Source organism: Centruroides sculpturatus, unplaced genomic scaffold (genome assembly GCF_000671375.1).
Source record: "Centruroides sculpturatus isolate CEXI.00-Female unplaced genomic scaffold, Cexi_2.0 scaffold425, whole genome shotgun sequence".
NCBI lineage: Eukaryota > Metazoa > Arthropoda > Arachnida > Scorpiones > Buthidae > Centruroides > Centruroides sculpturatus.
Genome location: NW_019384549.1, coordinates 106445 through 123044, shown reverse-complemented (window position 1 = coordinate 123044; position 16600 = coordinate 106445). Strand labels below are relative to the sequence as shown.

The 16600-nt window shown below is 31.3% G+C and overlaps 1 protein-coding gene and 1 long non-coding RNA gene across 3 annotated transcripts in view; one reads left to right on the top strand and one right to left on the bottom strand.

Annotated features, from left to right (window-relative positions):
• The window catches only part of LOC111623601 (fibrillin-1-like), a 36320-nt gene extending 21297 nt beyond the window's left edge, over nt 1–15023 (top strand). The window contains 62 exon segments of the mRNA XM_023366231.1: nt 985–1047; nt 1120–1182; nt 1296–1490; nt 1566–1691; nt 1791–2003; nt 2088–2156; nt 2232–2294; nt 2373–2435; nt 2505–2567; nt 2769–2888; nt 2974–3036; nt 3480–3665; nt 3750–3818; nt 3899–3967; nt 4044–4226; nt 4306–4374; nt 4452–4520; nt 4598–4777; nt 4850–4918; nt 4988–5248; nt 5326–5397; nt 5486–5668; nt 5752–5832; nt 5956–6138; nt 6216–6470; nt 6546–6620; nt 6704–6886; nt 6960–7031; nt 7106–7288; nt 7425–7496; nt 7578–7760; nt 7888–7959; nt 8042–8224; nt 8298–8372; nt 8446–8631; nt 8708–8779; nt 8855–9037; nt 9471–9539; nt 9622–9744; nt 9813–9896; nt 9980–10099; nt 10165–10269; nt 10354–10482; nt 10561–10683; nt 10757–10840; nt 10927–11046; nt 11128–11235; nt 11476–11604; nt 11680–11889; nt 11966–12085; nt 12206–12313; nt 12399–12527; nt 12601–12723; nt 12807–12890; nt 12968–13090; nt 13177–13218; nt 13306–13481; nt 13556–13683; nt 13764–13906; nt 13992–14230; nt 14311–14488; nt 14568–15023. Of these exon segments, the coding sequence (XP_023221999.1) occupies nt 985–1047; nt 1120–1182; nt 1296–1490; nt 1566–1691; nt 1791–2003; nt 2088–2156; nt 2232–2294; nt 2373–2435; nt 2505–2567; nt 2769–2888; nt 2974–3036; nt 3480–3665; nt 3750–3818; nt 3899–3967; nt 4044–4226; nt 4306–4374; nt 4452–4520; nt 4598–4777; nt 4850–4918; nt 4988–5248; nt 5326–5397; nt 5486–5668; nt 5752–5832; nt 5956–6138; nt 6216–6470; nt 6546–6620; nt 6704–6886; nt 6960–7031; nt 7106–7288; nt 7425–7496; nt 7578–7760; nt 7888–7959; nt 8042–8224; nt 8298–8372; nt 8446–8631; nt 8708–8779; nt 8855–9037; nt 9471–9539; nt 9622–9744; nt 9813–9896; nt 9980–10099; nt 10165–10269; nt 10354–10482; nt 10561–10683; nt 10757–10840; nt 10927–11046; nt 11128–11235; nt 11476–11604; nt 11680–11889; nt 11966–12085; nt 12206–12313; nt 12399–12527; nt 12601–12723; nt 12807–12890; nt 12968–13090; nt 13177–13218; nt 13306–13481; nt 13556–13683; nt 13764–13906; nt 13992–14230; nt 14311–14488; nt 14568–14824 (7823 nt within the window). The 3' untranslated portion in view covers nt 14825–15023.
• Nucleotides 1–16600, bottom strand: part of LOC111623604 — a 46901-nt gene that overhangs the window by 18436 nt on the left and 11865 nt on the right. The window contains exons 3-4 of one of the 2 annotated variants that reach the window (XR_002756452.1): nt 7884–7923; nt 7652–7792 (exon numbers count right to left, since the gene is read on the bottom strand). This is a non-coding gene — a long non-coding RNA (uncharacterized LOC111623604). Of the gene's footprint in view, nt 1–7651; nt 7793–7883; nt 7924–16600 lie in introns of those variants that run through there. The other variant, XR_002756453.1, reaches the window with a different exon arrangement.

Genomic DNA, 16600 nt, shown 5'->3' with positions numbered 1-16600 from the left:
ATAATTATAGTTGATTGCATCATTGATTCGGATTGCGTTCAAGGAAAGATTTGTCAAAATTACCATTGCATAGGTAAGTAAACATATATTTTTATATATGACAAAGTCCTGATTATCCACTCTTTGATTATGTGATCTTTGCTGTTGTGCTGAAAATACATCATTATATGCATCACAAGGAAGTCAAATATGGCTCAAAAACTGTACACACAGTTAACGGATGCCCCCGTACTCCATGCATGTAAGATTGAAAATGAATAGGTGAAGATTTTATAGTCTCATTAATGGTATAAAACCTATTTAACAATTTGTTTTAAAATACACAAAACATATTATATATAGTTATGTATATAATGAATTATTCTGGTTATTTGTTACCCTATGCCTGTACTGACAAAAATTATCCCATTAGATCAGAAATCTATTAATTCTCTGTTTAGGTTGGATAATCAAGTCTTTATACTGCTTAGTTAGTATTTATGGATATATTTTGTTAAATCAAACTTATTATTTTAGTTGGATGTCGTGCAAATCAAAATTGTCCTACTGACAAAGTCTGTGTAGAACGTCAATGTCAAAATCCATGTTCCTTCAGTGACGTGTGTGGAGTTGGTGCATTCTGTAGAGCCGAAAATCACTTCCCCGAGTGCTATTGTCCTGAAGGTTTAGAAGGAAATCCTCTTTATGAGTGTCGCGAAAAAGGTAAAATTAAATATATTTTTGTGTTTTCTGTTCTAATTATAAATTTAAAATTATGTAAATTTATCTACGTATTTATATTTGCAGAAGAGGTAGAATGCGAATATAACAGTGATTGTCCACCTAATCACATTTGTAAAGACCATAACTGTATAAGTAAGTAAATTTTACATTTATTTGTTTTTTTTTTTTTTTTTTTAATTTTGAAATTAATTGCTAAATAAAATGCTCGTCTTCAGTTATTATTAATTATAATATTTAAAACAAGTAATTATTTTCCGACAGCGTTATGTCGTCATGATGAAGATTGTCAATCAAAAGAAATCTGTATTCGAAATAGATGCCAAGGTATTTAGTAGTTTACTTGTATCTTATTAAAGTAAATGGAATGAATAATTAAATTAATTTATTTTTAACTAGTTGGATGCAGAACAAATGAGCAATGCTTGGATCATCTTGCTTGTATCAGTAATCAGTGTATAGGTATGATTTTTAAAATTTAATATTAAATTAATATTTTATACAGTTTTATTAATCTGTTTGTTTCTTTTATTGAATTTAAAATATTTTAAATTAATAATTTAAATAATTAATAGATCCTTGTCAAGCAAGTGCCACTTGTGGACCCAACGCAGAGTGCAAAGTCATAAATCATCAGTCTATCTGTACTTGTCTGACTGGCTTCATTGGTCGACCTAATGCAAACGTCGGTTGTATTCGTCCGTTCGTTACTTGCACTACTTCTTCTGAATGTCCGCCTGGTTCCGTTTGCTATAACGGACACTGCAGTGGTATGTTGCAAATTTTAAAAAATTCTTTTGATTTCTGTTTAAAAATTATGGCTAATAAGTGATGTGTCTCTTCAGTCACTTGTATCGGTGTGCAAGACTGTGCTGTTAATGAGAGATGTGTTGACAGAAGATGTCGCATTCAGTGCTTTAGAGATAGGGATTGTCCTTCTGAAGAAATATGCGAACAGAATGTTTGTCGTGGTAATTATTATTTTTATTTTATAAAAAATATTATTAATTCAGAAAACTGTTTTTGTTAGAAGACAATACATACTTAATATACCTTTAATTAAATTTTAGTTGGATGTCGTGCAAATCAAAATTGTCCNAGATTTACTCTGCCTTTATTACCTTGGCTATTGAACAACTTTTAAATATTTGTTTTTATTTCAGATCCTTGTAGCAGTACTGCAAAATGCGGTACAAATGCATTATGTGAAGTCGTTAATCATGAAGTACATTGCACCTGTCCTTCGGAAACAACCGGAGATCCATATTCCGAGTGTATTCGAGGTAATTGAATTAATTAACGCAGATTTTCAAATTAAATTTGCGAAGTATAATATATAATATATTAAATATAAATAAACATTTTAGTTGCCGTTTACTGTAAGGCAGACGACGAGTGTGGGTTGGGAAGGTACTGCGAAGCTTCCGTCTGTAGAGGTAATTTGTAGAATTATAAGAACAAAAATTAAAATATATTTTATCAAATTAACTAACTCAAAACATGATTTTCAGTAACCTGCAGTAGTGATAACAATTGCTTTGATAATGAAAAATGTATTGAAAGAAGATGCAGTGGTAACTATAATAGTTTTATAGCTTATTAATAAGCAAATTATTCAAATTAGATACTCATTAAACATTTTACTTTAACAGTAATTTGCACGAGTGACAGAAGTTGTCCTAATGGATTTATCTGTGAATCAGGACAATGTATAGGTAAGTAATTATATATAAAAATTGTAATATTTTATTTTTAGGGTTAACTATATTCCATATTATTTGCAGCTGGATGTCGTGTCGATTCCGAATGTCAATTTAACGAAGAATGTATCAGTCATCAATGTATAAGTAAGTATCTAGAAATAGTGGCTTTATTGTTCTGAAGTTCCATTTAGTTAAATTCAAAATTATCATCAATTTACTCCAAATCTATTTTTTGATGTTAATTACAATTTTTCTTCATTTTTAAGTTATCACCTACACATCTGACATTTTTAGATTTTTTTTCTCATTTTCTACAAAAATTTTTAATTTAAAATTATTTTATAGATCCATGTGCTAGTCCGGCAGCATGTGGTAAAAATGCTCAGTGCCAAACTTTAAATCATAGAGCGGTATGTACGTGCCTACCAGATTACACTGGTAATGCAAGAGTAGAATGTAGCAAAGGTAAATTACATCGTAAAGTAAATGTATATTATCCTATGTAATTTATTTATAAATTAAATTATTTCTTTTTTTTTCATAATTATAGTTGATTGCATCATTGATTCGGATTGCGTTCAAGGAAAGATTTGTCAAAATTACCATTGCATAGGTAAGTAAACATATATTTTTATATATGACAAAGTCCTGATTATCCACTCTTTGATTATGTGATCTTTGCTGTTGTGCTGAAAATACATCATTATATGCATCACAAGGAAGTCAAATATGGCTCAAAAACTGTACACACAGTTAACGGATGCCCCCGTACTCCATGCATGTAAGATTGAAAATGAATAGGTGAAGATTTTATAGTCTCATTAATGGTATAAAACCTATTTAACAATTTGTTTTAAAATACACAAAACATATTATATATAGTTATGTATATAATGAATTATTCTGGTTATTTGTTACCCTATGCCTGTACTGACAAAAATTATCCCATTAGATCAGAAATCTATTAATTCTCTGTTTAGGTTGGATAATCAAGTCTTTATACTGCTTAGTTAGTATTTATGGATATATTTTGTTAAATCAAACTTATTATTTTAGTTGGATGTCGTGCAAATCAAAATTGTCCTACTGACAAAGTCTGTGTAGAACGTCAATGTCAAAATCCATGTTCCTTCAGTGACGTGTGTGGAGTTGGTGCATTCTGTAGAGCCGAAAATCACTTCCCCGAGTGCTATTGTCCTGAAGGTTTAGAAGGAAATCCTCTTTATGAGTGTCGCGAAAAAGGTAAAATTAAATATATTTTTGTGTTTTCTGTTCTAATTATAAATTTAAAATTATGTAAATTTATCTACGTATTTATATTTGCAGAAGAGGTAGAATGCGAATATAACAGTGATTGTCCACCTAATCACATTTGTAAAGACCATAACTGTATAAGTAAGTAAATTTTACATTTATTTGTTTTTTTTTTTTTTTTAATTTTGAAATTAATTGCTAAATAAAATGCTCGTCTTCAGTTAAGGAAGAATGTCAGACAGATCACGAATGCCCACAAAGTCACATCTGTCAAGATCATAAATGCTTCCGTGAGTAATTAAATACATATTGTAATATGTAAATTAAAAAATACTAAATATTAATAATCGAATTTAAATACTCCAGTTGGTTGTCGTACCGATGAAAATTGTCCATTAGATCAGAAATGTATTAATTCTCAGTGTCAGAATCCATGCCATTTGAGAAGAGCCTGCGGAGAAAATGCTAAATGTGAACCAATGCATCACAGAGCCACTTGTACTTGTTTGCCAGGATTCTCTGGTGATCCAAGAATTCGCTGCAAAGAAAGTAAGTTTCCAAAACTCTAAATCAAAATATTAATTTTAACTAAGTTTTCTTACAACTAATTTTCAATTCCATATTTTAGTCAGTGGAACTTGTAGGAGAGACAGTGATTGTCCGATTGGACAGAAATGTATCCAAAATAGTTGCGACAGTAAGACTTCAATTCATATTTTACCTTTCAATTATTATTTTTTTAATATTTAAATTATTTTATTTGTCTTTTTATAGTTGTAAAAGGTTGCACCTCTGATAATGATTGCCATCAAGGACAGATTTGTGAAAATGCAGATTGTATATGTAAGTACGGATTACTAGAGAAAGGATAATTTTCGTTCGGTAAATAAATTCCTCTTAAAAATTGAATTATTTTATAGATGGATGTCGAAGCAACAGCGATTGCAGCTTTACTCGTGCTTGTATTCGATTGAAGTGTGAAAATCCCTGTGAAGTTAATCCTTGCGGAACTAATGCAGAATGTACTCCTGCGAATCACATGGAAATATGCAAATGTCCTCCCGATTACACTGGAGATCCTAAGAGGCATTGTACTGCAAGTAAGTATAAATCGAAATACATCGTAATTATAATAAAATAAATGCAGATATTTACAATTTATTATTTCTCAGTTCCCGTCGACTGCTACGTCGACAAAGATTGCGGACCGGGAAAGATGTGCATCAGCAACAAATGTGTCGGTAAGGAATAGTTCAAATAATTTTTATTTTAGAAATGGAACATTCTGATGACAGTTGTCGTTTCTGTAGTGGGTTGTCGAAATCACAACTATTGTCCTCTGGATCAAGCTTGCATTCACGGAAGATGTAGCAATCCTTGTCAGGTCCCTCACAGTTGTGGTGTCGGAGCTATTTGTAGACCGTATAACCATCAGGTGGAATGTACTTGCCCGACCAACTTTAAGGGAGATGCAAAAGTTAGATGTGTTCCGAAAGAAGAAGACAGAGTTCAGTGTCATACAGATAATGACTGTCATTCTGGTTTTGTTTGCAGAAATAATGTTTGCATATGTAAGTTAAATTAATGGACTGTCTCAGTAGTTTTATTAAGATTTAATTTTAACAATGAAATATGAATAATTATTTAGATGAAGAGGTTGGATGTAGATCAGATTCTGCTTGCAATCCCGGAGAGATATGTGAAAACAAACAATGCATACGTACGTGAACATCATATTATTAATACTAGCTTTAGTAGTGTCTTCAGTTTAAAAGATAATATGAACAATGTTCGTTTGTTTTTTATAGCTGGATGCCGTCAAGATTCTGATTGTACTTTTGATAAGGCATGTAGAAATAGTCATTGTATAAATCCTTGCACTTCTAGGGACTCTTGCGGTCATAATGCTCTCTGTCGTCCGGTCGTACATCGACCTCACTGCACATGTTTAGAAGGATATCGTGGAAATCCTTACGACTATTGTGATAAGAGTATGTTATTTCTGTTTAAGATGTGGTAAAGATTTTATTTTTAAACTAAAATAAGTTATTGTTTTACATTTTCTGTATTTTAGTTCCTCCAAAGCCATTTGTCGAATGTATTGCCGATGTTGATTGTAATATTGGACATATTTGTGAAACTTCACGTTGTACAGGTAAGCAATATTTTTGGTTGATATTATTCGTTTATTTGTTTTGTATTAAATTAATTCAATAGTATATTTTAAAAGATCGTTTTAAATGTTCCTGTTTTTAACTTTATATTTTTCTTTATTTAGTTGGATGTCGTACAGATGAGAACTGCCCTTACGATAAAGCATGTATTGCCAGGCAATGTAAAAATCCATGTTCCTTCCCCGATGCTTGTGGTAAAAATGCAGAATGCCTTCCAGTAAGACATCAACCTATATGTTCCTGTCCTGCACCATTAACTGGTGATCCAAATGTAAAATGTGAAGAATGTAAGTCTTATATACTTTATCCTATTGAAATGTCTTTAGTCATTTAATGTAACAATGCATATCATTTCAATTTGTAGTACCATCTAATTTCTGTTTTGGAGATTCCGACTGTGGTATTGGAACTATTTGTGAGAACAACGAATGTATAGATGCTTGTCGTACTCACGATACCTGTCCCTATGACAAAGCTTGTATCAACAGACGTTGTCAGAATCCCTGCAGCTTTTATAATGCTTGCGGACGTAATGCCGAATGTTATCCTGTCAATCATCAAGCCAACTGTAGATGTCCTGAGAATTTCAGAGGTGATCCAAAACATGGATGTACATTAGGTAAGACACCACTTTATTTTTTGATTTTTATATTATTTAATTTACCAAATTAATATTTTATAATATGATAATTAGATAGAGAAGATGAAAGGTGTACAGTTGATAGCGACTGCAATCAACACGAAATCTGTGAAAGTGGAAATTGTATTCGTAAGTACACTCCCTCTTGTTTAGAGTTCTTTTTATTATATAAAATTTTAAATTGAAAATTTATTTATTTGTTTTTATTGTAGCTGGTTGCAGAAATGACTATCAATGTGAACCAGATGAGGCCTGTTCAAAGAGAAGATGTCAAAAAGTATGTAGGTTGTCTAATGTTTGTGGCATAAATGCAGAATGTAGAGGCGAAGGACATCGACCAATTTGCTCGTGTGTTACTGGATTTGTCGGTGATCCAAATGTAGAATGTAAAATAGGTAAATATATCATTCTCAAAGTTATCAAATCTTTGAAGAATTCCATTTATATATTGTTTATTTTTAATTTCAGTTCAGCCACCAGAATGTCGAGTAGATACGGACTGTCCCATACAGCACATATGTGAATATGAACATTGCATCAGTAAGTAAAATAATTTTATTATTATTGATTTATTTAAATAAATATGATACTAATTAAAATATTTTCTTGTTTAGTTGGTTGCAGAACTGATCAGAATTGTGCTCTGACTGAAGCTTGCATCAATAGATTGTGTCAGAATCCTTGCGGCCAATACAGAGCTTGCGGAAGAAATGCTATTTGTAAACCATTTAATCACGAAGCCAAATGTGCATGTCCTCATAATTTCAAAGGAAATCCAAATGTTGTTTGCAGTCAGGGTTAGTATATACTTTAATAAATTTTAAAAATTCTATTCGAGTAATTCTGAGCAACAAATTCCTTTATTCGAAATACTATAGTTATATCATCAACATTTAAGTTGATTTGTATAATTTTACGATATGTATTTTACAGAGGATATTAAAGAATGTTATGTTGATCGTGACTGTTCTATCGGTTTAATGTGCGAAAATCATAGATGTATTGGTAAGATGAAAATCAATTTTTTTAAAATTATCGAAAATTAATCTATTTAAAGTTACTAATTTTAAAATGAAACATTTTCAGAGGGTTGTCGACATGATAATAACTGTCCTCAAAATCAGGCTTGCATAAGCGGACGTTGTCAGAATCCCTGCCTGTTACCGAGCAGTTGCGGAACAAATGCCGACTGTTATCCTTGGCAGCACAGACCGGTTTGCAGTTGCCCACCGAATCATCGTGGTGATCCATTAATATCTTGTACTCTTGGTGAGTGGTAAAACATTTTAAATATTAATAACCTTTGCTCAAAACATTTGGGATTTTGTAACTGTTAGTAAAAATTCCGTACCACAAATTCAAACCTTACTAAAAAGAAATTAAATTTCTTACCTAGTGCCTTCTGACTATTGTGAACATGATCTTGAATGTCCTGTAAGAAAAATATGTGAACATAATAAATGTATTGGTAAGTAATTATAATTTTTGATTCTAAATTTTAGCATTAATATAATTTAACTTAAAAACATATTTATTATTTTTATTTTCAGATGGCTGCAGAACTCATTACAGTTGTGGCTTTGAAGAATCATGTGTAAACAAAGCTTGCGAAAATCCCTGCAATATTGCTGGCGTTTGTGGTCAAAACGCTCTATGCAAACCTCTTAATCATGACAGAGAATGCATTTGTCTCCCCGGTCATCAGGGTGATCCTAGAGTGCAATGCACAAAAAGTAAATAATTTTATTAAATCAATTATATAGAAAATTCTTCGTTGTACTTAACAAACTGTTAATTATCTTTTAGTTGATTTCCAAGAAGTTTGTTTCCATGACAAAGATTGCACCGTTGGCTACTATTGTGAACATACGCGTTGCATACGTAAGTTATCTTAAGAAGTGTGACTATTTTATAGTTTTGATGAGATTATGTTTAAATTTGGAAAATATTGTAGCGGGCTGCAGGACGAATGACAATTGTCCCTATGATCAAATGTGTCATCAGCACGTCTGTAGGAATCCATGTGAGTTTAGTGCAGCTTGTGGAAGACAAGCCATCTGTACCCCCATTAACCATCATGCTCATTGTAGTTGTCCGCCTGGATATACTGGTGACAATCCACAAATTGCATGCGAATTGAGTAAGTAATTTGTGAAGTTTAATTAATTGGCTTTTTAAATTAAAGAATAAAAATTACAATTCAATTTTTTATTCAGTTGCGGAACCAGGTTGTAGAAGAGATTCCGATTGTGCAGTCGGACAAATATGTTCAAAATCAGAATGTATATGTATGTACTTTTCTTGTAACCTTTATTTTCTTTCAAAGTAGAAATTTTACTATTGTTGTTTTCGTTTTTTCTTAGTTGGTTGTCGAACGCACGATAACTGTCCATTTGACAAAGCTTGTATTAATCGTGTATGTCAGAATCCTTGCTATGTTGGAGAATTGTGTGGCGTTAACACCCAGTGCCGTCCGATCAATCACACGGGAATATGTACTTGTCTTCCGGGTTACGAAGGAAATCCGCACACGCAGTGCACTCTGTGTAAGTTTGTAAATTATATATTATTATTAATTCTTTTTGCCCCATGGGTACTAAGATGGACTTTTACTAAATCCATTGTACCTAAGATGGACTTTTACTAAATCCAGTGGGCCCATGGTGTAGTGGCTGGCTAGCGAGAGATAGGTTTGAGTTATCTAGGCTCGACCAGTGTTTCTCAAAGTTTCTTGTGTCGTAGACTCCTAAAACTCCACAATATGATGAATCACAGACCCTCACAGAGTTCCACAGACTTCTATGGGGTCCACTGGCTGAAAAAATGTGGGGATAGTCTATTTGTGAAAATTTTCTGAAGATCTGATCTATTAGAATTGCAGACTGAAGCATTTGCCATCTCAGCCATCTAGCCAAGAGAACTGACATATGTTATTAACTGTAAATAAATTCATTAAAAATACTTTTTTCCATTTTTTAGTGGGATATGAATGTGAAACAAACAGTGACTGTGGTTCTGGTTATATCTGTGTTAACCATCAATGTAAAGGTGAGTTGTAACCTTTAGTTAAAAAAAATAATAAGCTTTAATAATTCAAAATATATAATATACTTCGTTTTCTAAATTTTAGATATTAACGAATGCTTAAAGGATAGAGGTCCTTGTTCCTTCGGTGCTATTTGTACTAATATTCCTGGAAGTTACAGATGCAACTGTCCACCTGGTTTTAATGGAGATCCTTACAAAGGAAGATGTAAGAGTAATAATTATCCTGCAGTTATTTTTAGAATATATTTTACTTATTTATTTTATTTCGTGTAGGCCATGAAATAATACCAGGATGTACGCACAACCACGATTGTGCCGATAATGAAGCTTGTAACACCCTGACTAAAGAATGTTATGGTAATTTATATAAAAAAATAAATATGTAGTTGTTTTTATTGATATATTTCCATGAAAATTTAAAATAATTTCAAACAATGCAGATGTATGTACAAAACGAGGAGTATGTGGAAGAGGAGCACTATGCAAGGCATCTAATCATCGGCATGAATGTTACTGTCCGTCGGGACTTTCCGGAAATCCTTATGTCGAATGTAGTGTTTGTAAGTATTGATTAATAACACGAAACATCTTTTATTATAATCATTAACTTATATATTTTGTACAGTCGAAACATGCCATTCGCACCAAGAATGTTCGGGAAATCTTCACTGTCTCGGTTCTTATTGTGGTTGTCCTCAACCATTTAAACAAGTTGGAGTATTTTGCATACGTAAGTATACATTTTAAATTTTAAAATTTCTCAGAAAGTTAATTTATTTTCATATATTTCAAAAACGATTGTATATTTTTTCAGTGACTAGTCAAAATTGCACAACAACCAACCCTTGTCCGGAAAATCAAAAATGTGTATATTCTGGTGGTTCTACCGGATTCTGTGTTTGTCCACGTGGTTTTGTATTAATGACTAATGGAATCTGCAGAGGTAACATTTTTTAGATTACTGTAAATAAATGGAGAAAATTATATTGTATTATACTTATATTTTCCTTGACATGTTTAGATTTGAATGAATGCGAGCAGACTCCTTTCCCATGTGGACATGGTGCACAATGTTTCAATACTGTTGGCAGTTACAGATGTCAGTGTCCTCCAGGAACTGAAGGAGAACCTTACGTTTCAGGCTGTAATGTATATTTTTAATGTATGTTCGCATTTTGTCAATTTTCAGCTATAATTAATTTTGTTTATTAATTTAGGTCATCGTCCAGAAGGTTCTTGTCTTCACGATGGCGAATGTCCAGATCACCTAGCTTGTGATACTGTCTCTCAACAATGCTATGGTAATTAATAAATATTATAATGGCTAGATTTGTAAAATATAGCTATCAAGTTTAGAGATATTAATGTCGAGATTTTATGAAAATAGATCCATGCATAGTTAAAAATCCGTGTGGACGCAATGCCGAATGTCACGTTCGTAAGCACATTCCTCAATGTGAATGTAGGGCTGGATTTTCTGGTGAACCAACAAGAGGCTGTTTCTTCAGTAAGTCTAACATATTAATACTTACTTTTTAATATTAATATTTAAAAACATGGATAGAAAATAATAAAATAAATCCTTCAGTTCAGGGTTGTCAAAGCCATCAAAGTTGTCCTGGAAATCTCTTCTGTTTACCAAATGGATACTGTGGATGTCCGGGAGAATTTAGACGACTTTCGGACTTTTGCATTCGTAAGAATAAAATATTTCTTTTTTAATAAATTCCTGTTTTTGTGCATTTCTGAATCATTTGGCTTTTATTGCTGCTAATTAAATACTGAATTATTTTTGCTCTATTTATTCATACTTATATTTTCTGGTTTTGATATAAACCATAAATACTTTGCTTTTATTATTTGCACATTTTAAATTATATCTGTGATGATAAAAACAATAAAATTTATTTTAATACTCCTCGATTTTATATTACAGTTACTAGTATAAATTGCACAACAACTAATCCGTGTCCAGAAAACCAACAGTGTGTATATGTTGGAAGTGATATTGGATTCTGTGTGTGTCCAAGAGGATTTAAACTACTTACAACTGGAGTTTGTATAGGTAAATTTTTTTAAATGAATAAATGCAAAAGATATATATTAAGATTTAAAAATAAACTGATGTATGATTTTTTAGATGTTGATGAATGTAGCGAAGGTGGCTTTGATATATGCGGAGATGGAGCAGAATGTAGAAATACACTTGGAAGTTATGAATGTTATTGTCCAAGTGGATTTGAGGGGGAACCGTATAATGGCATCTGTCGACGTAAAGATGTGGGATGTTCAAGCGATCACCAATGTAGATATAACGAAGCTTGTGATCTTCATACTAAAGAATGCTATGGTAATATCTAAATCATAGAATAATAATAAATTTTTAATAAAATTATTTTTTATGCATGATTATTTAAAATTTTTAGATGTTTGCTCATTAAAACAACATTGTGGAAGAAATGCTTTGTGCCGTGCAGAAAATCATAAACCAAAATGTTCTTGTCCTCCGGGCTATGTAGGAAATGCATATTCTGGATGTTATAGAGGTATTACAGTTTTATATTTTAATATCACAATTACAAAGTTTTCACATTAATTTAATAAGATTAATTTAGTATCTGATAAGGTATCAAATATAATTTTAAAAATTAAAATTACTATTTCAGAGGAAATTTGCGGCAGAGATTATTCATGTCCTGGAAATCTTGTTTGTTTGGATAGTAAAACGTGTGGTTGTCCACCAGATTATCAGCGTCTTGGAGATTATTGTTTATGTAAATATTCTCATAATGGAATTTTACTGTCACATTATCATAAATAACTGTGTAAGTTTAATTAAAATAAATATTTATTTTTTAGTGACAAGTCGAAATTGCACTACTACAAATCCTTGTCCATCCAATGAAGAATGTCTTTACACTGGACAAATGTTAGGTTTTTGTGTTTGCCCCAGAGGATATGAAATAATGACAAATGGAATTTGTAAAGGTCAGCCCCATTAATTAGATAAAAAATATCTTTTTAATAGGAATTTAATTTAAATATGTTGTATTTCTTTCAGATATTGATGAATGTGAAAGATTTGAACATCCCTGTGCACCCGGTGCCAAATGTGTCAATTTACCGGGAAGTCGTCGATGCACTTGTCCAGCAGGCACTATTGGTGATGCATATATCACTGGATGTAAGTTATTTTTTATTTTGAAAACATTTTAAAACGTAAATATTGATTTTAAATATAAAAATTTAATGTTTGAAATCATTTAGGTGAAGTTATTGATAAGAGTTGTCGATCAAATGAAGATTGTCCCTCTGATAAAGAATGCAGTGTTGGTAGTGGACAATGTATTAGTAAGTACAACCATTAGCTTAATATCTGAAATAAAAATTAATTAGCAATTTATTAATGTTTATTGTTTTATTGCTAGACCCATGTTATCGATGTGGTAAAAGTGCTGCTTGTACAGTCACTAATCACGAAGCTATTTGTACTTGTCCACCGCATACCAGAGGAGATCCGTATGACACGACATTTGGATGCTACAAGAGGGGTACATTTAAGATTACAAAAACTTAAAAAATTATAAATTTTCATTTAAATGAATTGTTATTTAATTTAATTTATAAATTTTTATAGAAGAACCACCAGAAACTCCACCACCTCCAAGCGATTTATCAGGTAAGAATTCTATAATAAAATACCAAACTCCATTTTAAATTTATTTATATTAAAAACTAATTTTAACACATTTTGTCCTTTATTTAGTTGTATGCTTAGCAGATGGCATCCAAGTGTCTATACAATTAGATGGTTTTAATGGTGTCATTTATGTGAAAGGACAGAGCCAAGATCCACAGTGTCGCCGAATAGTCAGTAGTAGTGAGAGAGAAATCATTGATTTCAAAGTGTTGTTTAACACGTGTGGTCTTATTCACTTAAATGTAAGTTTTTAATTATTAATATTTTAAATATTTTATTTAATAGTAATATTAAATTATAATTATTCTGTTTCTAGGGAGAAGCATCATTTATTTTGGTAATTCAAAAACATCCTAAATTAGTGACATATCGTGCAAGAGCTTATCATATAAAATGTGTATACAGTACTGGAGAAAAGACAATTACACTTGGATTTAATGTCAGGTAAATAATAGTGAAATTAGGTTTAGATTTTGTAAGATTTGAAAGTAAGATAATGTAACATTAAAACAATTAATTTACAGTATGATCACAACATCTGGAACAATTGCAAATACTGGTCCACCACCTACTTGTCTGATGACTATTATATCAGATAGGGAGGAAGAAGTCAGTAGTGCAGAGATTGGAGAAAATCTCTTACTTAAAGTGGAAGTGAAACCTGACTGTAAGTAATTTTAGAAGAAAATTATTTATTTTAATGTTAATTATAAACATACTTGTAGTAAGATTAAACTAATATTTTAATCTAGATATTTATGGAGGTTTTGCTCGAAGTTGTGTGGCTAAAACAATGGAAGACAATGAAGAAATACAATACGAAGTTACAGATAATGAAGGATGTGCCACTGAACCCAAAATTTTTGGAAATTGGATACTCAATCATACTGATAAAACACTTCGTGCAAGGTTTAATGCATTTAAATTTCCTACTAGTAACAATTTACGTTTCCAATGCAATATCAGAGTTTGTTTCGGCTCCTGCCCACCGGTAATTTCTAATTGAAAATTTTTTTGTAAATGTTTATGATTAAAATTTCTTTTATTAAATCAATACTATATTTATTATAGATTAACTGTAATGGTATTGATGCTCACGGAAGACGTAAGCGTCAAGCAGACAATAGAGATTTGGTGGTTGGAGGAGACAGTTTCCAAGAGGGTGCATTGAGAGAAGAAATTACAGTACAATCTAATGCAATACTCACAATAGAAAGGAGAGAGACTCAAGTTGCACCTACTACAGAAGGTAAGATATTAAAAAAATTATATATAAAAAAAGAAAAAGGAAAATTTATGCATATGCTAATTGAAAGTTTTTATTAAAGGGCCAACAATTGAAGAGATTGATAATGTTTGCCTACCAAAACTTGGACTCATTATCTCTTTGGTGATAACGACCCTTCTAGCATTAGTAGCTGTAGCTGTAGCCATATCCTGTTGGTTAATGGCCTACAGGCGCAAGTCAAAAACTTCAGGACCACTGCCTCATCCACCGGATTTTCCCAACCCCCTGTACACTACGCCAGAACCGGTTGCGGAACCTTCGCCAGACTATTACCCTTCCTCTCATCGCAGTCTGTGATATAACAGCTACTCACAGCCATGAACTTTTAACGATTTCTATTAATGCAACAACTCTCTCGTCAGAGGAAAAGCACTGTCTAAAACTCTCGCGTACAATCCCTCGTGTTCTATGTGCCATACTGAAGAACCAAGTGTCATCAAGCGGAATACTACGCGAGAGTGCACTGCCACAATTACTTCTTCTGGCAATTGAGTTATTGTCGAAACAGACAGGTTCAACATTTATTGTTGTATCTGTTAGGGGAATGGGTGATTGGGCTTAATTTTATAAAACTTAACAAATTTCAAATGTGGTTTGTTGAAAACTTGGGGAATTTTTCATTTATTATTATTATTATATTATTATTATTATTATATTATTTTTAATATAAATAAGAAAGTTGTTCACAAACTACATTTGATATCTATTTTGCTTGTTATTTATAAATAACATTTTATGACAGCTACTTTCTGTTGTAAGTCAAGTTTATGTTTGTGTTTTGAATGTTGATAGTGTGTCTATATATATTGTTTATTGGTTTTGGTTGAAAGTTACTCAATTCCTCCATTTTGGTTTATTGGTTGGGATTCTGTAACGGATTCGTCCGGTCACTGGTTGATTCGGAGCGAATTCTTGAACACAGCAGAATTGTTATGTTTGTCATAATGTGCTTTTTTGTGTTCATAATAAAGATCTGTTGTACATTAAAGCTCACTCATTTTTTTTTTAATTGTGTAGATAATTACAAAAATTACAAGTTTTAAGTAATGATTACTTTTTCTTTATTTTTTATTTTGTAAAAAAATAAAAAAATGAAACTATATTCTGAGTTAATTCATTCTAACATGGTGATGTTACATATATATATATTTTTTAATAAACTAAAGCAAAGTTAATTACTTGGTTTTCACAATAATTTCTAATAAATAAAAGCAATTTTTATATAATAAAAGAAAAGAAAAACTAGAATCACAGGCAGTGTCACAATTCACTAAAGTTACAATTTACAACTTAAACTTTAAAAGTTATTCACCAGCATCTTCGCAGAATGACCTAAGTTCAGGAATAAACTACAACATCTACCTCGCTGTTTTTTTAAAAAGTAGATGACTGACTGCTTCTAAGAAAAGAAAAACTTTCTTCGTAAGATAAAATATTCGATACGTGCTCTAATGTAATCCACTTAAAAAAAAAAATCTCTAAAAGCATATTTAAAATTCATTAAATTAGAATTTCACTATTAAATTTAGATAAGTAAATTTTTCTCGAATAATTTTTAATATTTCTATAAAAGAGAGATTTGAGAGTATCTATGAAATAAATGCTGGGTGTCAAATATGATATTTGTTGAAGTTTAAATATTTTATAAACTGAACTTCTCAAGTGAAAAGTAGTTTATTATTATTATTTTTTTTAGCTATATCATTTTCTAACCCAGTTTGTTTCTAAAAATAAACTACAAAAACTCGATTAATTTAACAAATCGAGTAGAAATATCTGAAGTCGTACAATGTTTTTACTCGCAGAAACTGAATAGATTTATTTTAAAATTATGATTACGTAGTAGAATTTGGACGTGCTTACTGTAAATACATTTCTGGTTTCTATTACGTAAATTAGTTCTCATTTTCTAGAATATATCTCGCTTATATTACCCATTATATTCGTTCTTTCTTATCGTAAACTGAAAACAATGTTAGAAAAGTGATTTCGAATGGCATTTTGTCGTGAAAAATTGATATGAATAGCTTATTTTTTGTTCCAAATTACCAAACTAAACAGATTAAAATTTCT